Below are 24,008 nucleotides of genomic sequence, written 5' to 3'. Positions count from 1 at the left end.
GGTAAGGAAATGATAACCGAGGGGCCACAGGTTGTTTAATTTACCATAAAAATAATCTATAGGTGGTGTCATACTTCACTAACATTGCATTATTATCCAGTTAGTCAATGTTCTGAGTTGAAAGATTTGGAAGAAATAAATAATTCAACTATCTTTGATAATAAATCCTGAGGTGTTTTACTATCTATATTTTATTCTGCATGTAAATCAATTCACCTAAAAAATTAATTCATTTTTTCTTATTACCTACTTTATTTTTATTTTAAAATGTAGAGATACCGAAATCTTTTATTGGAACAATAATATTGAAAACCATGGGATATTATTTTGCTGAAAAATTATTGCAGTGAAATACTTTGGAAAATTATAGTGGAAAAATTCAAGTAATTTGGTCATGATTTATTATCTGTATTGACATTTTCCTAATAGATTAGTTTTGATAATACAAATGTCATTGTAGGCAGATTTTCTAATTTATTTGGATTTGTTGGATTTTTTTAAAGTTTGTATTATTTTTATTCTGTGTTGCAAAATAAAAAATACAACTTTTCTTATATGTGTTTACCATAATTCTTTATTTTCATTTCTGTTATTTACATTTGTGTACATTTTGTTACATATTTTAACAAAGCAAAAACATTACAGTGTTTGTATACATTCTGTTCCAGTCTTGCAAAAACAACACACCAGCATGGCTGACCTTTGAAATAAATATTTAGACCGCTAGATGGCAGGGCTCTTTTTTTATTTCTGTTTTGTTTTATAACAGGTGCCCTTCCAACTCTGCATTCTTGCTTAACTTTCTTCTTCATGTTTTAACTGGATGGTCTACGTTTTAAAGGCAGCACTTTCTTCACGCATAACAGGACACCAGCTATACGTATTATGTGCCCTGTGAAAAATTTCAACATACGTGCAGGACCTGTTATTACTCATAGGAGGGTTAGTTCTGTTGCAGTATGTTCAGGCTGCATTTCTGACTTCCAGGTTTCTTATGAACATAAAATTCTTCCAAATGAATTCCAGTCATTGTTACTGCAGGTAAAGAAAAACAAGACTATATCCAGCCTAGTTTTGCAAAGTTGGCCAGTGCGTTTCCAAAATACATGGTGTTAGTATCCGCTTTTAAAAGAAAAAAAGAAAAAAAGTGAACATTCCTTTTATTTCCTTGTGGTTTTTTTTTCTAAATTATTGTAGTTTATCTTTTATTCTGAAACAAGGCAATTTTTTAAAAAGTGAAATGTGGCTTATAATATTTAACATTGTAACATTAGAATAATTACCATAGTGAACCCATGGAAACACACAGCTTGTCACAATTTCAAAATAGTCAAGATATCCCATTCATGATCTCATTAATGCAAGAAGTAAAGTCACAAGGATAGGGAAGCTTTTCATGGCTAGTTGAATGTTTTATCTGGTATTAGAAGACCTAATTTTTGCACTGCCAATCTTACTGTTGATTTGTTTACTAAATTTAATAGCCTGTGTTATGTTGTTTTCAAATGGGATTTTAAATGTTTATGTTTAGATGTTTCCATTTTGTTATTTGTGTGGTATCCTAGACATTGGAAAAATGAGTCAATAAATGAATAAATAATTAGAACTGAAGCTGAAGTACCTTTCCACAGCCTGATCTCTCAGATATATTGTCTATCAGTTCTTAACATCTACAGCCCTGAATAGTATGAAGGAGTAGCCTCAGAATACATTGGAACTGATATGAGTTGTTATATTCAAAGAAACATAACCTAAAGAAACATAACTGGCATCTGGAATAATGCTCTTGAAAATGTGGTGTTGGCAATGCTGATAATGCAGTGCTGGTGATGCTGTGCAGCAATCATATATATGAAATACACACTGTGGTATACTTGAAAGTTATGTACATTTTACTGCACGTGTTCTCCTGGGCCCAGCCAGCAGGATGACTCACGATTAAGAAGACCAGAACTCTGAGCACTTAGCATCTGCACTAAGAGGTCTGTAGCTAAGGTGTGAGAAGGTTCCTCAAATCCAATTGTTAGGAGCTGCTGGTAATCCCCTGTGGGCTGATGACACAACACCCTGTGTGAAGAAAAAGGGAGAAGTTGGAGGTGGTCATTATAGCATACATTATCTAGACAAGTGCTGTGGAGACATTTATCAATAGACAAAGGGCAAATGAAGTGTAATGCATGTATAAATTTCTTTCATATCAGTGCTTTCAGATGGCTGGCTGTTCTTAACAATTGTACTAACACAATATGTCTGGGTTTTTTTAAAGTAACTTGGATAATAAGAGAAAAATAAGAGAAAGGTTTACATTTGGAAGACTACCATCCTTTTAGAGGCAACAGAACATCTATAGAATAAAAGTGTTCTCTGGAAGCATCAGGTATCTATTATAAAACTACAGTATCTTTCCAGTATTTATCTTTTTATATTTTGCTTTTGAATCTTCAAAAGTGCTTCTTTGTACTGTATATATTTTTCAGAAAATGTGTATTGTTGACTCAATCACCAGTCACAGTATTGAATTCAGTCATAATATTGAATTAAGCAGATGGGATCATCTACATTTGTTTTTACCACAATAAAACTGAGTGGGAAGTTACAGCACACACTCACAGACACACAATCAATTTTGTCCCACACATTTCAACTACATCCCACATTATGTAAATAGGAAACTGTTTTAGATAAAATTGCAATAGTGTTGTGATATGCAATACTCTAAATTTCCAGTGCAGAATTCTTATTCATAATTTCCCATTAGAATGTTTGCTGATGCCAAAGACAATGGAAGCTGTTTCAAATATAATTTTAATACAGATAGGTCTGTGTTCCTTTAACAAATTTGAAAGCAATAATATACATACAGTTAAAGTTAATGTTTCTGAACATAATCTTGGTAGGAACATAGCTACCAAGGACAAGTAGCAACGATGGAGCATTCAATTGATGGAATGATGGCCTGTCTGTGTTACTTTCAAATATGGTTCACAAATGCATGAGTGACTAGTACAACTGTATTATGTAGTTTAAGTATTGGAGACTGGAGATAATGTATTTGAATATCTAAGGAAAGTTTTATGTGAATTAAATATTTGTATAGTGATGGAAGTGATGATGATGCATTGCAGCATTTCAATTACTTTAGAGGATATGAAACTTTAGTTTTCCCTCAAGGATTAGGTCCTCAATTATTTCAGTGCAAATTTAGAGCAGTCTTTGGATATCTGTGCAATAGAAGAGCTTACTGTTTGTATAGTTAGTCCTCGACTTATGACTGGTTGCTTAGGGACCATTTGAAGTTAAGCTGGATCTACCCTGGGATACTTACAACCTGATGGCCAACCCCCCCCCCACATACACACACATACACATTTATATAACCACATTTCCAGCACTTGGCAACCTACCCACATTTATGGCCATTTGCAATGTCCCACAATCATATGATTGTGTTTTATGATGTTGTTGCTGAAAACCAGCATTTATTTCTGGTTTTCAACAAAACTCATCCATAACAAAGAATCAGCTTACTTAACAACTATAGTATTCACTAATAACCACTGCAAAAATTGTAAAATCAAGTCAGTCAGTCACATGGGTGACCCCTTTATGATTGTCACAAATTATGACCCTACTGGCCAAACTCTATTACGGTCATAAGGTGTGAACTATGTGTAGAATGCCTTTCATTCAATCCCAGTTGACTCAACCTTCCCAACATTCACCCATCATGGTGAACATTGATAGTCAAAAGAAAAGAATGCTAGATTAAAGGGACAAAATAATTCAATCTAACACAGAGCAAATAATATGTATAATATATATATATAGACATACAACAAAATTATGGATATGTTATCTAGATGACACTTTCATCTTAATAAAAATGAACAATTGGAGAAGATACATTAACAACACATTCAAAGGAATAAAATTCACAAGGGAAGAAGAAAATAATAACACATTAACCTTCCTGTCTATCCTGTAGAAAATGATGGCAAATTAGAAACCTAAGTCTGTCAGGTCTGCCATCTCCAACTTCTTTGCTTCGCTGGCATCCTGCCATAAATTGTAAGGGAGGGGGAAAGAATTTGGGGTAGTAAAATATGGGCCTGGGAATGAGAAGACAAACAGCAGGAGGGGAGACACATTGACAAGAACCAGAGGTGCCAAACTGGAATAAACCAGCCTCCAAGGACACCTGGCCTGGGAAATGAATGTGAAACTGCATTGAGAGACTCCAAGCTCCGAACCATTAACAAAACATCATAAAGGCATCTTTTTGGACACTGATGGACTGGCCAAGGGTGGGAGGGCTGGGGAAAGGAGGGAAAGTGTAACATTTGCATGGGAATATTCAGATCTAGCTTTACTTTCACTGCAACCACTTAACTTTAGTAAAAGAACCTATCACTTCAACCGTCTATGCTAGGGCAGTCTTTTGAAACAATACCAATACTAACCAACTATTCTACCAAAGCAACAACTCAAAGCAATTCCTTTAAGAGAAGTTGTATAAGAATATAATTTAGATAAGTATAAGAATATTATTTAGATAAGTACAAACACACTGCAGCTACCCAGTATGCCAGTAAGAGGAAGCAGATCACCTGGACAAAATCTTCTAACACAGGGTTTTTCAACTTTTTCACCCATTGTACCACTTTTAGGATATGGCAACATCCGTATACCACCAGTCACCTAGCAAGGTGTCAAAAACGTGATGACCAAAAAAAAAAAAAAGGAAAAAAGTGATGTACAGGTAGTCCACAACTTACAACAGTTGGCTTAGTGACTGTTTGAAGTTACAATGGCACTGAAAAAAGTGCCCCACAAGCCACAGCCGAACAAGACACCTGCCTGCCCGCCCGGCGGCACTCTTCCTCCTGTCCGAGGTTTTCATTGTTGTGAGCATTTCTGTTGAGGATTGGCAGTGGGGGGGGGTGTTTGGTTTTTATTCCCCCCCATCTGCTGGGTGGTTGAAGCAGGTTTTGGTCACTTCACATGATCCTGGGACACTGTGACCGTCATAAATATGAATCAGTTGCCAAGCATCTGAATGTAAACAACAAAACCCTGGAGATGCTGCAACATTCCAGCTGATCGGTGCTTCTTCTGGCCTCAGAAGCGCCGGGATCAGTGCCGAGCTCCAGCTGGAGCCTGGCGCTGATCCTGGGACTTCCACTGAGCCCTGACAGCCCTGCAGCTCCAGCCATCTCTCGCTCAGGCTTGTGCGGTGCTGCCACTGGTTCAGCTCATTCTCCTCCCCCGCTACCACTTTTCTAGGATGGTCGTGTACCACCTGCCAGGTGCCAATGTACCACAGGTGGTACCTGTACCACTGGTTGAAAAGCCCTGTTCTAACAGACTGAAGACTCAGGCAATTTTTTCAAAAAGCCCCTGACTAGACAACCTGTTGCAGCACAACCTATGAAAAGGATAACACTCCTATATAACAAAAACATCTTGGAGTCAACCAACAGAATACTACAGTCACTTCACATCACAATAGTACACAAATCAATTAAAGTCCTTTGAAAAATCTTAAGTAAACCAAGAGATCCAGTAATCTAAGAAGATAAAACAGGAGTCATCTACAACATACAATGTAAGAACTGTAACAGCCACTATGTAGGACATACTGGCAGAAGATCAGCAGAGCACAGCCATGAACATCAACTTGCAGTCAGAAGGCATGACAACTCCTTAATCTCACAACACCCAAACAAATTCAACCACAGTTTCAACTGAGAAACTATTTGCATTTTTTTTCTTCCATTTAATCAGATTTTTGGAGACTGCCTGGACAAGTTCCTGCAGTTTTCTTGGCAAGGTTTTCCAGAAATAGTTTGCCATTGCTTCCTTCCTAGGGCTAGAGAAAGTGACTGACCCAGATCATCCAGTTGCTCAAAGTGGGACTAGAATTCACAGTGTCCCAGTTTCCAGCCTGATGCCTTAACCATTACACCATTACATTAAGTCAGTCTGTGTAAGTGTTATGCCAATGTCCTATCTCTAGTTCTGCACACCTACCAGGATAGCACATCAGAACTGTGTTCACTGTCAGGATCTACAGGCACCCAGCGTCCTATGGACCAAAGCTTCTGCATTTTCACAGTTGTTTCATCTCCTGTATCACGGAAGCATAGGAAGTAGCTATAACACAAGGACAAGATTGCATGGAAGCAGTGAAGTGGTTGGCTGATCAAATAGCCTCTGGGAAACTCAAGAAATAAACATTAATTAAGACCAAAGAAAGAATTACATTGATATAATATGGGGTAGCTTTGGAATGACACCATTCTTTCAGCATCAGAGGTATGGAAAGAGATAAGTGTTAATAAATGATCTGCCTAGCCAGGTCATATCTACCCTCCCCATATATCTCAGTGCTGGATGAGATTACCCAACATCATGTGATGGGATATCAGTATGCAGATGATACTCAGCTCTGCATCTCCATTCCTGATGATCCAAATGATGCTGTGGCTGCCCTTTTGCATTGCATGGAGGTTGTGGGAGTCTGAATGGGGGACAACAGGCTGCAACTGAACTGGTGAAATGGAGTGCTGTGGGTTCAAGGAGCTTTGGGATCTGGTTATCATCTTTAGTTCCGGATGGGGTTGCACTCTCCCAGATAGACCTGGTGTGCAACCTGGGGATTCTCCTAGACTCACGACTCCTGCTCAAAGAGCACATGGAAGTTGTGGCTAGAAGGACCTTTGCACAACTTCATGTTGTGGATCAGTCGTGCCTTTATCTGGATTATTAGACCCTGCGCAAGTCACTCATGTCCTGGCTATCTCTCGGTTGGATTGCTGTAATGCATTTTACATGAGGCTATGCTTAAAGACTATTTGGAAGCTATAGCAAGTCTGGAATACAGCAGCGCAGATAGCTCTGGGGGCCCTAGGGTGGCACATATAATACCACTGTTGCATGAGCTGCAGTTTGTTTCTGGGTCCCATTCGAGGTATTGGTTTTTACCTTTAAAGCCCTTTATGCATGGGTCCAGGGTATCCCCAATGGGACTTGCCTGCCCTATTCACTTCAGCGGAAGGAGCCTATCACAGACCCCACCTGCTAAAGAATCCCAGCTGGTGGGATCAAGGAGAAGAGCCTTTTCTACTGTGATACACTCACCCCCCCCCCACACACACACACATTCTACCACTTGAGGCAAGAACTGCTCCCACCCTTTAAGTCTTCCAGAAGAGTATCAAAACCTGGTTTTTCCAGTCGCTCACCACTGGAGATAGTTAATGGGGTAAGATGAAGATCTTATCCCCATGCTGTCCATCTTCGTGGTTCTAGTTTTTTATATAACTTTTTAAAACTTTTACTGTTTGTAAACCACCCAAAGTGGCCCTATCAGTGAGATGGGTAGGATATAAATTTAATAAATAAATACAAATAAAATAACCTCAGTATATACAGCAACTCACTATTCTGTCCGGAGTGTTTGATTTCGAGCAGCAGAACCTTCCAAGATGTCCAGGTTCCAGCGCATCTTCTTATAAAGATTGTGAGGAAGATGAGCAGCTGTGTATGGTGCTGAGATACAGTATCGAAAGATAGAAACTTGCAGAGTCTCATTCATCCAGAATTTCCCACAGAAGAAACACGATATGCTGGTGGAGATTTTGAGACAAATACCGAGTGACAGATATGTTTGTGCATGTACAGAAGAAGAAAGTTGAGACAAATGGCAGGTTTGAAACCAAGAGCCATTTCCAGTAACTTTTGAAGAAAAATTATGAATGTGAACCTAAGTTATCAAAACATAATGGAACTTTAGGCCTCTTTTCAGTATTCCTGAAAATGGGATAGGATCATCCTAGATTTAGACATTTTCAAAAAGAATATTTAGGCAAACTTTAATGAGCTGTTCACTTTTCTGTCTGTTAACAGTCTAAGAGTACTTCAGTTAACAGTCTAAGAGCAAAAATACACTATAAAAGTGTACTTCATGGCACATGCCAAATCTTGGTTTTATTTGGAAGACTATTTCCTCCAATTCTACACATTTGAATGATTAGCAAAGATCACTTCTGAAACATTTTTGTCTAACCTTGCATCATCTTGCATTGGCGAATTTGTTTTAACAATTTTTATTTGTTTTAATTTTTATTTATTGGAATGTTTATTGTTGCTGTTTTGACTTGTAAGCTGCCTAGGGTCATATAATTGAGATGGACAGCTATACAAATTTAAATAAATAAATAAATAAATAAATAAATAAATAAATAAATAAATAAATAAATAAATAAATAAATCACACTACGTACATAGAGCTAACCTTTCCCTAACGGATGCATTGTACCTGAATGGATCTGTGTCTTCAAGAGAAACAAAGCTGAAAGAAGCATACATCAGCACCAGTTGCTCAAGCTGGCAAGCCAATTGTTGAGAAATTTCCAGAAGCTGTGGCAAATAAAATGTTTGAGACTGGAGACTAAAAAACAAGATCTTAAACAATGTTAGGCAAGTCCTTGAGACCAAGCTAATCCCCAATATTTACAATATTTAGCAATCAAGTTTTGTTCTTCCATTAGCTAAAACTTGAGGCTTCATGGCATGGGGGGGGTATTACAGCCAAATTCCTCATATCTGAAATCTAAGAGAAAAACTAAGTCTGGGGTATTTCTGCCTCCTTCCCTCTCAGCAGGAGGAGAAAGCACAGCTTTCAACCAACAGTCAGTTCACTACCAACAAAAAAAAGGGGGGGGGAGGAAGTGAGGAAGAAATGTGTTGCCTCCTTTTTCTGTTCTGCCATACAGCTTCCATTGCTTACCCTGAATTAGGCAGCAAGATCTGGGTACTGTGAGAGTGGACAGCTTTCAGTATTTCCCCCCCCCCCAAAAAAAAAGACAGTGTGCAGTTCTTCCCAACCATTAATTTTGTGGTGAAAAAAAGTGGTGGGAGTTAGGAGGCCAATTACAAATGGAGGAGGTCAAGGTCCAAATACCCAGGAAAAGTCTGTGAATAAAAACCTATTTTAGCAGCATCCTATGCTGGAGGACTGTGAGGGTTTCCACAGGCAAGCAACGCATATTGCTGAAACATTGCTTATAGATGAACAAATGTCATTGGATTAGTATAGAGATGTCTCTTCTTGCCATCTAATAGGCATGTTGCTAAGTTGTGTGCCTAGCTGTAGGTGGAGAAACCTGGAGCATTTCCTGTCAAAAAAATGTCAGGAACACACACACACACACACACACACACACACACAAAGGATCTGACCACTTCTCATCTTTTGCTGCTCAAGAACCTGGCCAGGTATGTCAAAGTTGTCCTCTGAAAGGGAAGAAGCAGGGAAGTGCAAGAGCATGGACTGTGAACCATCCTTTGGGAACCTAGATAGGCATTGTCAAGCAGTTCTGTGAATAAGGAAGCACCCTTCACGAGTGTCCCCATACTGTAAATTCCCTGCCAGGCAGAAACAATATATGGAAGGCTTGCTGGGGTGTTGGGGAAAAGCAACAATGGGAGGAATGGAAAAACGGTAAAAGAAAGTACTCCTGTAGAAAAGGACCGAAAGATCACCTTTAAGAACAACTGCAAAATCCTGAGTTATTAGACTGATGTGAGAAATACACAGCAGGTTTCTGACAAAATTGTAGACTTCCTGCAGCAAGAAAATGATGAAGAAGGACACTTAAATAATGGGCTGTATGCTAAACAATAACTAAGGGGCAACAGCCAGTGCATTTTCTGTGAATGGTCATGTGTGTTCATCTGAGTATACCTACCTTTTATGGATCTGGGAATCTAACCATCCCATACTAAAAGGCGTGTATAAACTTCTCCATCTAACCTAGAGCATGTCCACACAGTGTTTGTGTTGATTCAGAACCGAATTTGTACCACCGAACAGTATAGTCTGGTTTTGAGAGAGAAGTCTTCTCCTACACCCACTCCAATATAGGTTTGTTTTTGTTTTTGTTTAGAAAACCAAGGAAAAGCTGCAGACCTGAACAATTGGTGGGAACTTGAGATTTACTCCTTCTTGTATCCCCCATATTAATATGTTATCCTTCCCCCTTTGGAGGATTTTGTTACATGTAAAAAAGAATTACTTGGGGGGGGTTTGGATATTTACAAATCACCTACCCTAATAGTGCTTTCCCTCATAGTAACATGGATTTGGGGAGAGATGGTAGCAAATTATTTCCTTTTTCTGCTGCATTGGGTAGGACAGGATTCTTTTTAGTCCAAGACCCACAGCCATGTGAGGGATGGGACTTTGATTCAACAGAGTACATTGTACTCCCCGATTGATTTGCTGGAAAAAAAGCACTAAATGGTCATAGTAATCGCTGCTCATTTTCAGCACTTGGAGGTTGGAAGATGTGAAGATAATTGCAGGTGTCCGTCAAACAACTTTGGAAAAATTGGAAGTGGAAACTGGGAAAAAGTGACACATTAGGTTTATCAATGATGCTGTTACATCCATCTGCTCAGTGTAGTGTCACTTTCTTTGTTTTATCCAATTTATCCTGAAATGTTCCCTTCTAATACATTTATACAGTTTCCCTAAGATAGAGCTTGTGTCTGTTTTACTTTTAAGAGGTTACTTTTGTGAAAGACAAATGTGGAACAATGATAAAAATGATACATACTTTGACGGGTAGAGTTGAAATTACATTGTAATTTTGGTGCTGCACACAAGAAGCATCTGATTATAAGCTACAATATAACTGAAACCTCTGGAATGAATCTCAATGACCTTCCACGAACTAAAGAAATAAGAATTTTGAAGAGTTTTTCTATTCTGGAACCTATTTCTCCTCCCCTCTTTCTCAGGTTAGTTTCACAAAGATGCAGAGTAGTTGTCTCTGTTCCCCCCCCCCCTCAACCTAACTGGATGGAATAGGACCAAGGGCTTCAATGGGAACACTCACTCTTTTCCGGACTGGTTCCTGCGGAGGTCTTAAATAAGGTGTGCAGCTGCGTGCTGTAGATTCCAAATAGTGGAAATATGGCTGGCACATCTGCAAAAAGGTGGGCATGGCTTTGGCAAACTGTTCCTTCTGCATTCTGTCTCTGCTGAAAATAGGACAGCACTACGTCAAGGGGAGCCACTGCCTTTGCTCCCTGCTCAGCACTATTCTGTGACATACTGTACCTGCTAGTGCCACTGCACACATACGCTTGTGTATGTGCATACACACACACACACGCTACACTTGGGGCATATATAGGCTGCAGTTGAGGAATATCCTATCAACAACTCCAGGCTGGGTTCAAAATGTGAAAGCTTCATCTTTTTAATTGAGGTATGGCAAAGAGCTTGGTAGAAAAATATATGGATATTGCTGCCTTTGGGCACCAGGATACCTACTGGAATCAGCAAGGTATCAGGAATGCAGTGCTTTACAGACCATCCTAATGGGAAAAACAATACAGAAATTCTCTTTCATATCTTAATTCCTGCCTTATCTTGTTCAGTGCCTTTCCAGCCTGTTTTGATATTGCTCTTTGAAACAAACCATAATTTTAACAGTATTTAAGATATTTAGAAGAATGGTGTTTAGCATGTTCAATTCATGATTTATCCTAGTCTGAGCAAGGGGTCTAAAAATAAGAGAAAACTCTGGGGACAAAGAAAAAAGTAATGGGTGACATTGCATTTTTAAGGGTTCCCTTCTTTATTACCAAATCATGACAGATGCCCAAACAAAAAGCAGGATTAGATCTGAGTTTCAACCAGATTAACCTACAGCAGGCATAGGAGGTTAGACACAGATTTTCCCCCCCTTAATTTTGAAGACACAGGCCTTTTCCCTCTGTTGAGCTAAAGTACTTTTTATTGTCCTTGATTTGGTAATAAACTACACCAGCAGTCAAGTTGGGGGAGAGGAGGAGTGGGGAGTATCAAAACAGTTATATTAGCAGTCACAATAGTGTCACTAAAGTCCACCCCCCCTTTATAAAATATATGAGACAGATACATTAGATTAGAAAGAGGCAGGGCTTAGAAGTACAGTATATGGTTGCAATCACCATCTTGATTTTTTTTTACCTACCCCCATGGATGCCCCTGTATACCAGCAAGAAATTTGCTGCCTCCATTTTTAATCTGTATCTTGCTTTTATTGCCTGGTTTCACTGTTGCTGCTTGTGACCTGATCCGAGCTAATGGGTGACAGATGTTTAAGCATCTTGAGGCTATCTTTGGCTAGTGATGGAGTCAGCGCAAAAATATTTTAACTCTAGTCCAGCAAAGGAGGACTTATCCTTATATTAGTCATAAACTGGGGATTAGACGAAAGAAACATCATGGAGAAAAGAAATGCATACTGAACAAGCTCACAAGAACTCCAAGATCTTCTGATCAATCATATTTACTAAAGTTAACAAGCCATGTTCAAACAATCTCAGCAATTGCTGTTTCAAAAGCCCTACACAGAGAAAAAGCATTCAGTACTTATTGCGTTTCTCCTTCCTGTTTGTAAGAGGAAGAGCTGTTGGGCAGATTTAAAGCATTTGTGCTCCTTCCTTCCACTCCTTCTGGATCCCTTTCCCACCATGAGGACAGCACAATTGCCAATACAACAGCAGCTCTCTTGAAAAAAGAGCAACCAAAATATTGCAGTGCAATAGAGAAATACGAAGTACAATAGTATATCCATAGGTAGGTATAGTTGTGTAGCAATATGGAGATATAAAAATAAAAGATAGATATTGTACAGAAGTGCAGAGTGATAGAAGTGTAGCTGTGGAACTAAGAACACTGGAATAGAAGCAACTTTTGCTTTTGTTGTTTAACATCTGGATGTCAGAAATTTTTGATCATTTATTTAATTTTCCTCCTATCCATGTCTGCAAGGCTCACTGAAATTCAGTTCAACTCCTAATGGTCATGTTCATATAGTTTGCTTTGGTAATAAAGTGAAAGTACTTTTGCATTCATGTCGATTTTAACTTTCCAGTTGCTGGAATTCTAGAGCTGTGGAATTTCCCTGTGGCTTCTATCTAGGTATTATACAGGTCCAATCCCATTAAGGTTTATGAAATCAACTAAGGTTGGCTGGTGCTGACATGTGCTGGGCACTGCTTTCTTAGATATTATATTATTCTTGGCTATATTAAAATAATTAAACTCAAGTTTCAGCACTGTGCTGTCAAAAGGTTGCTAGTATTTTAACCCACCTGTACAGAAGGTAAGTCTGGAAGTCCTCCGCTTTCTTCAGCAAATATTTCAATTTTTCAGTTATTGGAGCAAGCAACTTTTCTAAAGTGATGTTCATTTCTGATGGAGTCTCAGTCTGTGGTTGAGCATTGCTCAGCCAGTGAGATTCTGCAATTGGAGGAGATATAAGACATAGTCCTGGACTACGAGGACTGAGATTTGGGGTGCCTTCAGGGCTAGATATTGGAATATCCAGACAGCCATCTGAGAGACAACTGTACGCTTGCTTACTGGCCATCTTCAATGACCTGCTTCAGGCAATCTGCCAAGAAAAAGATAGAGAACTAAACAACTAGATAGCTTAAGTAGCTCCAGAATGCTACCAAACAAAAATGGAAATCTCAAAATGACAGCTTTACCCTCCCATGCCACTTTTGTATTATGATCATGAGTTTGAGGTTCACTGAATGACCATTGACACCTGTAATTCAATGTACCTCTCATACAATGTGTGAAAAAAGGGAGAGTCCCAACACAGCAAATTCCTTAAAGAGTGGGTGGATAAAGTGTTTTTTTTAAAAGTGATGTTATCATCACTTAGTAAGTTATTATGCAAATTTTTCCAAATATATGTGTACACCAGATGAGCAGTGTGGTGGCCTAGAGGTGGTGATTCTCACCTCCCACTTGGAAGATTGAGAATTCAGTTCTAGGTAGTGACAGATGTTTGTCTATCACGGCACAAAGAGAAAATATCTGCTGTGAACTCCGGATAGGTGTCAAGAACGGCATCCAGCCAGTAAACGCTCAGCTCCATTCAATTGCCCTGACTCCATCCCAAATCTAGAGATTACAGGGTCATAAATAGGGAAAAAATGTGTACACCAGCCAACTGAAGAAGAAAAAAGGGCATTGGAAGAATATCTGAAGGACAGTGAAGAAGATGCATTGCAACTAATATACCATGAAGGCTTACTGGGTACTGGAGAGATCAAACTGACCTACAAGAAAGACCAACCAAATGAAGACTAGAAAAAAAAGACATGCCAAGGCAAAATATTATATGACCAATACATTAAAAAAGATAGGCAAGGCAGGTAACAACAAGATCTGGCAATGGCTAAGAGCAGGAAAGTTGAAGAAGTTGAGGAGCTAATTCTGCCTGCAATAGGCCAAGCCTTAAGAACACATGAATACAAAACCAGAACTGAGAAACAGCAACAGACAGCAAGAAGATGAAGAAACAATGGACCACTTAGTTAGCTACTACAAGAAGATTGCACGGACTGATTATAAAAACAGCATGGCAAACTAGCAACAATGGTGCATTATAATAACTACCAAGAAATAGCATTTGCCTGTAAGGAAGAACTGGGGTGGGGGTGGGGGTGTGTGGCAAAGTAATAAAAAAGGAAGAAGCTAAAATGCTCTTGGACTTCAGAATTCAAACAGACAAGCATCTGTCATATAACACCCCAGACTTAACTTTCAGTAAGAAAGACAAAAAAAGTCTGTAGAGTGGACACTGCAGTATCTGGAGACAGCAGAATAAAAGTGAAAGAAGTAGAGAAAATCATAACATGCAAAGACCTGAAAACAGATGTAGAATAACTGGCAAAAGAAACACAGATAGTACCAAGAGTAATAGGTGCCTTAGGTACAATCCCCAAACATCTGCCACTTGAATACAATCAGCATTGACAAAATCACCATCAATCAATTGCAAAAGGCAGCTTTACTTGGAACAGCTTACATCCTGATGGTAACCTTTAACACCATCAAGGGAAACCCCCTGCCTACTCTAGGTTCTAGTTCTTGGGAAGTACTCAGTAGGTAGATAAAAATGCCAAAACATCTCATGCCAAAATTAAACATAAAACATATTTAAACATCTGGTTGACTCTGTGACCAAACAACAATAACAACTCAAACTAATTACAATCATAATTAACTCTGGCAGGATTCACAAAGTGGATTATAATACACATGAAATTAAACTGTGATACATATGTGGTTTTTGGGCTACTGTAGAGCATCCAAAAGGTGAGGCACTCCAGTATTTCGCAAATCACACATCCACAGTTAAGACAATATGAACATGGTACTGGAAGATAAGAAGACAAGCTTATGGGGAAAAGTGGACGGCAAACTGAAGTACAAGTAGTCTTTGATTTAAAACCATTTGTTTAGTGACCTTTTGAAGTTATAACAGAACTGAAAAAAGGGACTTATGACCATTTTTCACACAACCATTGCAGCAGTCATGTGATCAACGTTCCACTGCTTGGCAACTGGTCGATATGACAGTTGGAATGTCCCAGGTCATGTGATCACCTTCTGGCAAGCAAAGCCAATGGGGAAGCCAGATTCACTTAACCGCCGTGTTATTAACTTGACAACTGCAGAGATTCACCTGTGGCAAGAAAGATCATAAAAAGGGCCAAAACACACTTAAAAAATGTCTCACTCACCAACAGAAATTTTGGGCTCAATTGTAGTCATATGTCGAGGACTACCTGTAATACTGATGCTTATTATGTGAATTAAAGTTCCTAATAAGGCTTCAGATAAAAGTAAAGTTTGATTTGGCCTAGATATGTAGAATAGTGTTTTATTTTTAAAGTGATAAACACTAGTTTACTTAAAATTTTGCTCTCTCAGGAAATTATAATTCAATATCTTCAAGTTAGTACACACACATGGAGAAAAAAATAGCCCTGGGCAACAGGTTCAGCAAGATATGTACCATTTGGAAACCAAACTTTGAAAAATACCAACTTCCCCACAGTGAAGCAAATTTACTATGTTGCACCGGTGATCAATTTTCTTCCTTGTATTGTTTTGTTTGCTCGTATTTGGAAACAGTAAAGATATCGCTCTGATGGGAACCATAGATAACAAGGTAAAATCTTCAACATAATACAGAGGATCCAGTCTGTGGATCAAGGGAGATGTCACTGTGAAGAGGAAATCTTTGGGGGGAAAGAGACCCACCTAGGTTTGACAGAAGACCAATCCACAGACTGTTACAGTTGGAACACTGATGCTCAGCCTCAGCAGGGTTAGATTTTTCTAGAAGTCAGTGACTGTTAAGGTTTAAAGAGTGAACCGTAACGGTTCCTTCCCAGCCAGTAGATTTTGCCTTGACCACATGTTCTCTTCAGCAGGAAAGGTTTCTACCTCCTCTCTTCCAGATACTTAGGAGCTAATGCCTGAACAGAGATTCAGGTAGCCTTTGAACATTTGCTATGCCTGATTTGTGTGATGTGTATCAGAGTTTTTGTAAATGCATTGCAAACCTATTTCTTTGGTCCACTGGCCCTTTAAATCGATAATTCCAATCGTCTTCCAATTATTTTCCTTATGTAATAGAGATGAAGTAACAGACTGAGAAAAATCATTTGTCAAGATCTTCCACAAAATCTGAGAAATAAAGATGGACTTTGTCTTACTCAATAAATTCTCAAGACACAATCTGAAGTGCTTTATACGAATGTTGAATTTGTTTTTGATATGTACCAAATGCAGCAACAAAACATTTTAGAAGAAAGACATTAAAACATGCCAGGGGAGCAATGGGAGGAGGGCAGTTGAAAGTGTCATCGCTCATTCATGCCCTATGAATGATGGCTGCTAAGGCATCACTGATGTACAGTATGGTGAGTGGGTCATATGGAAAAACCCACATTATTTGAAACAATGTCTATCAGTGAACAAAGTATTTAGCATGCAGAGAACTTTAAATAAGTTTCTTGTGCTCTTTGATGCCATGTGATCACATTTATCAACAATAGAATATTAATAGTCTTACCTACTTCCACACTATAATTATATGCACTTTCTTTCTCATGGTAGCATGAAAGTAGTTGGAAACTGGCCGTAGTTATTGTGGGCCTTTCTCCTTGCCTATTGGCCCTCTGCTTACAACCACAAACACCACCAGAATTTCCGTTGATAAGTAAGGCAGTTAAGTGAATAGCACTCAATTATACTGCCTTTTTTGCCACGGTTGTTAAATAAATCACTGCAATTAAGTGAATCATGTGGTTGTTGTTAAGCAAATGTGGCTTAACCCATTGACTTTGCTTGTTGGAAGCCAGCTGGGAGGTCAGGGGGCAATCACATGAACCCCAGGATGCTGCACATGCCAATTGCAAAGTGTCCAAATTTTGATTATGTGACTGTGGAGATGTCACAATACTGTAGTCATAAATGCCAGAACTGGTTGTAAGTCACTTTTTGCAATGTCATTGTAACAGCCGTCTCCGTGCTGTGTCCGGGCCTGAAGCCCGATTGGTACGGGTCCAGATAATCAGTTTCCTCCAGGAACAGAGGGAGCTGATGCGCCACCACACTCTCGACAACCTTCGCCAGAAAGCGAAGGTTGGAGACTGGACGGTAGTTGTTTAAAACAGCCGGGTCCAAAGCAGGCTTCTTGAGAAGGGGTCTCACCACCGCCTCCTTCAAGGCGGCAGGAAAGACACCCTCCTTCAAGGAAGCAGTTATTACTGCATGGAACCAGCCTCGTGTTCCTTCCCGAGCCGCATAAGCTAGCCAGGAGGGGCACGGATCCAACAAACAGGTGGTGGTGCTCAGTCTCCCCATGATCCTGTCCACATCATCAGGGGAAACAGGGTCGAACTCATTCCAGATAACGTGCTCAAGACCGCCTGATTCCTCCACATTAGACTCTGCCCAGTCAGAGTCCAAGCCGGTCCGGATCCGAGCGATTTTGTCCGCCAGATGATGACTAAACTCCTCGGCTCGTCCCTGCAAGGGATCCTCTCTCACCTCCTGATTAAGGAGGGAGCGAGTCACCCTAAACAGGGCGGCCGGGCGATTATCTGCGGACGCGATAAGGGCGGCAAAGTAGTTAGACTTCGCCGTCCTTATCGCCGCAAGATAAGACCTTATAAAGGTTCTTAACTGCAATCGGTCGGATTCGGATCGGCTGGATCTCCAACCGCTCTCTAGACCTCGTCTCCGCCGCTTCATCTCCCGGAGCTCCACAGAGAACCATGGGGCCCAACGGGATCTGCGTCGGGTCAGAGGTCGCATGGGTACAATGCAGTCGAGTGCCCTGGTGGCTGCCGTTTCCCAGGCCTCCACCAGGGCATCGACTGGGCTGTGGGTAAGGGTGATAGGTATAGGCCCAAGCGCCCTCTGGAACCGATCTGGGTCCATTAGGCGCCTGGGGCGGAACCACCTGGTCGGCTCCGCCGCCCAGCGGCGGGGGATGGCATGACGGAAAACTAGCCTCAGGAGGTAATGGTCTTATGACCGTTGCAGCATCCCTGTGGTCACATGATTAAAATCCGGATGCTTAGCAACTGACATGTACAATGCTTGCAGTGTCCCAGGTTCGTATGATCACCTTTTGACAACCTTCTGACAAGCAAATAGAGAAGCCAGATTCACTTAATAACCATGTTACAAACTTAACAATTGCAGTGATTCCCTTAACAACTGCAGCAAGAAAGGTCATAAAAAGGGATAAAACTCACTTAACAACTGTCTTGCTTAGGAACAGAAATTTTGGGTTTCAGTGTGCTCGTAATTCGAGGACTACCTGTAAAAGCAGGAGGTTAATCTAACATACATCCTGTTCTGTTTTGAGGGGAGGGGAAACAAAAAAGCCACTTCTCATCATTCTTCACAGAAGAATGTGAAACTTTTATCTGGGAACTGAGTTTCAAATATCTCTTTTGTACTATGTTGATGTTGAGTCACCCATAGTGCAGATTTTTCTAATGATGGAGATAAGATGAACATGTGAATCTGTCTCCAAGTTCAACCTTATCTTCAAAAATACCTTTACATAATGAGCTTTTTAGAATCATATTTAAGATTCTGTCATGAAAATATATACAGTTCTTCAATGCAAATTAGTAAAGAAGATAATCTGAATAATCTGAAAGAATTTTAGAAAGGATTTACTGCCACCTAACTGGACATAACACTGATTTTTTTCCCCAAAGACTACAATGAAAAACATCCCATTTTAGACGTTATTGAAAGCTTTATGACCTGAAGAATTATTTGAAGAACTAAAAAAATAAAAGCAGCCAGCAATTTAGCAATCATTTTATACTGTGAGGAAATTTCCATGGAATATATACTTTCTTTCTTGTCTTTCCAGTTGCTTCTTTAGGGTGTGTAATGGGCCAGTATTGTCTAGCAAAAACATGAATGTGAACATTTCTAATGAGTGTTCAATTTCTTTTGTATTTTAAGGAATTCTAAAATACTCCAGATTCCCATATGTGAATATTTTGTTATGAGCAAAAATTGAAAGTGAATGTGGCAGGGGGATACAGATAATAGAAACATCTCCTTATGTGTTAGGTACCCTATGACCTGCTTATTTATTCTTTAACTTTATATTCTCTAAATTAACTCTAAATGAACATACTTAAGATAAAGTCAGAATGTTAACTGATTTCTCATTAATTAAAAATTTCTAATCTTGCATCTATTAATGTCCTCAGATTCTACAACTGTACATGCCAGTGTTTAAAAGTTAAGAATGTGTTGTGATTCAGGGTCAGCCTGTGGGTTCGGCAGTTGGGTCGGACGACTCAGAGGAGGAGGGGGGGTGTTGAAGAGCTTGCTGATGATGGCCTTGAGGCTCCGCAGAGCCCTCAGCCAGGCCCCTCCCACCTGGTCACGACGGAGACCCAGCTGTGTGAGCCTGACAGCGTGGATGAAGATGACCCACAGCTGGCCCTGTTCAAGGACGCCTGATGCAGGAGGCAGTCAATCAGGAGGAAACAGAGGAAGGCAATGGGGCACCTCAGAAGGAGGCAGAGAGAGGCCACGCCCTGAACTGTATAAAAGGGGAATGTGTGGGAGGGCTGGTTTGCTGAAGGGAACCGCTTGAATAGTTCCTGTTTCATAGCTCCTGTTTCATGGTTGGTGTCTGTTTTATGTTAATAAATTTGGCAGGCTTTATTCCAGCCTCTTGCCGTTTGTAAAGGAGTAGTCCCTGCTTTTTCTGCAGGGCCTGTAGCAGGCTGGTACAGAACAGAATGTACCCTATTGGATAATGGCAATTAACGTTATGTGAGAAAAATTACACTCATTCTAAAATATAAACCTCAATTGGATTAAGTTTTGGAACTTTTTTGGTATCAGTTGGAAATAAAATGGACGTTACAAAAGTACATGCACAGTACATATTCACTTTTCTTCCTTAATAATGCTTTCTTCTTTTCATCAACCAATGGTGAGTGGGAAATTGTTGCTAACATGAATAAACATCTGATCTACATGGTCTACTACAGTGGTGGCGAACCTATGGCACACATACCAAAGGTGGCACACAGAGCCTTATCTGTTGACACGTGCGCTGAAGCCCCAGTCCTAGGCCTTCGACTGGGTTTTATAAAACCTTTTCACTTTAGGCCTCCACCGCCATGTGCAAAAAAAATATTAAAAAATGGCAGTGTCCATTTTCCTCTATGAGTTCATGCTGAGGTAATCCTAACCCTAACCCTAAGTGGAATTTTCCTCCAATGGGATTTTCCATGCATTTTACCAGGAAACATAGAAAGGGCAGCCTAGAAAACTCAATGCCCTCCTAACCATACCCAAACAGTCCGAGTTTGTTGGTGATGTCCATTTTGCTCTCTCAGTTCATGGTGACCTAACACTAACTCTATGTGGAATTTTCCTCCAATGGGATTTTCCCATGTATTTTACCAGGAAACATAGATATGGCAGCCTAGAAAAGTCAATGCCCTCCTATCCATACCCAAGCACTCCGAATTTTTTGGCGACGTCCATTTTTCTCTTTGAGTTCATCGTGACCTTACCCTAACCCTAAGATGAATTTTCCTCCAATGGGATTTTTGTATGTATTTTACCAGGAAACATAGAAAGGGCAGCCTAGAAAAGTCAGTGCCCTCCTAACCATCCCCAAACACTCCGAATTTGTTGATGATGTCCATTTTGCTCAAGAGTTCATGGTGACCTAATCCTAACCCTAAGTGGAATTTTCCTGCAATGGGATTTTCCCATGTATTTTACCAGGAAAAATATATAGGGCAGCCTAGAAAAGTCAGTGCCCTCCTAACCATACCCAAGCACTTCGAATTTGTTGGTGATGTTCATTTTGCTCTATGAGTTCATGGTGGCCTAACCCTAACCCTAAGTGGAATTTTCCTCCAATGGGATTTTCCCATGTATTTTACCAGGAAACAATAGATAGGGCAGCCTAGAAAAGTCAGTGCCCTCCTAACCATACCCAAGCACTCTGAGTTTGTTGGTGATGTCCATTTTGCTCTATGTGTTCATGATGACCTAACCCTAAGTGGAATTTTCCTGCAATGGGATTTTCCCATGTATTTTACCAGGAAACATAGATAGGGCAGGCTAGAAATCCCAGTGCCTTTCTAACCATACCCAAGCACTCTCAATTTGTTGGCAATGTAGATTTTGCTCTCCAAGTTCATGTTGACCTAACCCTAACCCTATGTTCATGTTGACCTAACCCTAACCCTAAACCTATGGGATGCATGCCACAGGTGGCACGCAGAGCCCTCTCTGCAGGCACGCATGTTATCGCCCCAGTCCTAGGCCTTCAGCTTGCTTTTATAAAACCTTTTTGCTTTTAGCCTCCCCCGTGTGCAAAAAAAAAAGGTTCAATCAATTTCAACTTCTCACAGGGAAAAAACAGATCTCGCAAAGTTGGAATTGATTGAACTTTTTAGTCCCACCCAGTTTGCTGTTACCCCTGCAGCTACACCCACCCAATGGGCCACACCCACCTGGCACCTGACGATACGTAAGTGGGTTTTGGGTCGCAGTTTGGGCACTCGGTCTCTAAAAGGTTCGGCATCATTGGTCTAGTGCAGGGGTCAGCAACCTGAAACAGTGAAAGAGCCACTTGGAACTGGTTCCCTCACAAAAGGAAAAACTGGGAGCCGCAAAAAATGTGAGCACATGCGCGTACATGCGTGCATGCGCAGAACAGGGTTTGACTGAAGAGTGGAGCCAAGGCGAGATATGCACCTACCCTGCATATTTGAATTGATTGGTTGAACTTTTTTAGTCCCACTTTTTTTGGGGGGGGGGGACTGCACATGGCAGAGGACTGGGAGCCGCAGGAGACGGCTGAAAGAGCCGCATGTGTCTCCGGAGCCACGGGTTGCAGACCTGTGGTCTAGTGCAAGACACCCAGAAACCTATCACTAAATATCTATTTATTTTGTTCCCATTTCTATTGTAACATCAAAGTTGCTATTAGAGGCTTCTTAACAGATCCTTAACAGGCCTGGGTAGGGAGGCTCTCCATTTGGTCACACATGCCCTGGTCTCCCGTTTGGAGTACTGCAATGTGCTCTACATGGGGCTGCCCTTGAAAAGTTTCTAGAACCTTCAGCTGCTACAAAATGTATCCACATAACCAACGTTGGGCACCCAAAGAACTGCACGTGTAACACCTCTGCTATGCAAGCTGCATTGGGTCCCAATCTGTTTTGGGGGCTAATTCAAGGTGTTGGTTATGACCTTTAAAGTCCTACATGGCATGGGGCCAGGCTAGCTACAAAACTGTCTTCACACCATCACATCAGTGCATCCTATCCGGTCAGGGAGGGAAGGTATGTTGCAGACCCCACAAGTTAAATAATTCTGATTATCAGAATCTAGAAAGAGACCCTTCTCTGCCATTGTCCCCGCTGTTGGAAACATTCTCCCCGTAAAGGGGAGGCGGGCTCCCAGTCTCCTGGCCTTTCAAAAATATGTAAAAACCTGGCTCTGTCATCTCACTCGGGTCTCACAGAGGAGCAGCTGTGGGGCTGGTTATTGCCAGAACCCTCCTCTGCTTTTTAATTAACTTTTAATCTCAACTTTATCTTCACCACTATTTTTTTTATTTAGTTCTTATGTTTTTAACATTTTATTTGTACCCTCCTGCCGAGTTTCTCTGTGAAGGAGATGGGCGATTCGTAAATGTGATAAACGTTCATTATATTTCTCTTAGCATTGAGCTTTGCAGATTAGGCGATATTTAAATGGGAAAAAAATATTTCCTAACCTAACCTCTTCCCATTTTCCTAATTCCAGAAAACCTAGGACTGAAAGCGAATGCTGGACTTTTGTCTGAAGTTGCATCTTTTGGGAGGTTCGACGACATGATGCGCAGCTGCCCAATTCCTGACGTTGTCAATATTCCTGAAGCAGATTCCATTATAATTTATATACAGCTGCCAGTAAATTTCCGGGAGCCATAGCGGAAGAGCCAGGCGAGGTTGAGAATCGAAACAATATTTATATATTGTTTGCAATATATAATTCTCTTCTCCTCCTGACCGCTTTCAGTATGATCTGCTTAGAGATACTTTCTCTTGCAACCAGCCCTCCCGAGCCACTGGAATATCTAACGGCAAAAATAATTGCTTTTTGCATTACTGCTTATTTTTTCTTTTCCCCATGTCTGGACCTTACCTATTGTCAGATGTGTACCATACTTTTATCTCAAACCTCAAAAGACCAACTTGGTTTAAGGAGTGGGACTCAGAAAACGCACTGCCTGACTTTGGCTAGTCATTTTGTTTTAGCCCCGGATAACCCAGCATTGCTTGTGGAAAGAAATAGAGGTTTCTTTATGACTTTGTGAGCCCCTGAAGGGCAGATGAGATATGAATCTAAGAAGTGGTTGGGCTGAATGGTTCCCCTTCCGGTCTTACTAATGGCCAGGTTTGTAGTCTCAAAACATACATAGAAAGGGCCAGCAAAAGTAGAGGAGGATCCTCCCTAAGAAGCTGTCTCCTGCTTCAAGCAGATTGCAAGCAAAATCAAATAGGGCAGATTCAGTGGTGGGATTCAGCCAGTTCACACCACTTCGGCAGAACCGGTAGCTAATTTTTTG

General features: G+C 40.5%; 1 protein-coding gene across 1 annotated transcript; it reads right to left on the bottom strand.

Moving 5' to 3' along the window:
- Positions 1 to 918: 918 nt before the first annotated feature.
- On the bottom strand, positions 919 to 13,433 carry LOC308661655 (UPF0575 protein C19orf67 homolog; the record flags this gene model as incomplete). Its single annotated transcript, XM_081316725.1, has 7 exons — positions 919 to 1,122; positions 1,890 to 2,067; positions 6,031 to 6,153; positions 7,443 to 7,628; positions 8,321 to 8,421; positions 10,905 to 11,049; positions 13,156 to 13,433. The coding sequence occupies 6 exons, from the start codon at positions 13,431 to 13,433 to the stop codon at positions 1,893 to 1,895; spliced, it is 1,008 nt and encodes a 335-aa protein (XP_081172851.1). The 3' UTR covers positions 919 to 1,122; positions 1,890 to 1,892.
- Between the last annotated feature and the right edge of the window lie 10,575 nt (positions 13,434 to 24,008).

Source organism: Vipera berus (assembly GCF_964194415.1).
Source record: "Vipera berus genome assembly, chromosome: 2".
Lineage (NCBI taxonomy): Eukaryota > Metazoa > Chordata > Lepidosauria > Squamata > Viperidae > Vipera > Vipera berus.
The sequence above is the reverse complement of the archived record's forward strand: the minus strand, read 5'-3'. Positions and strand labels throughout refer to the sequence as shown.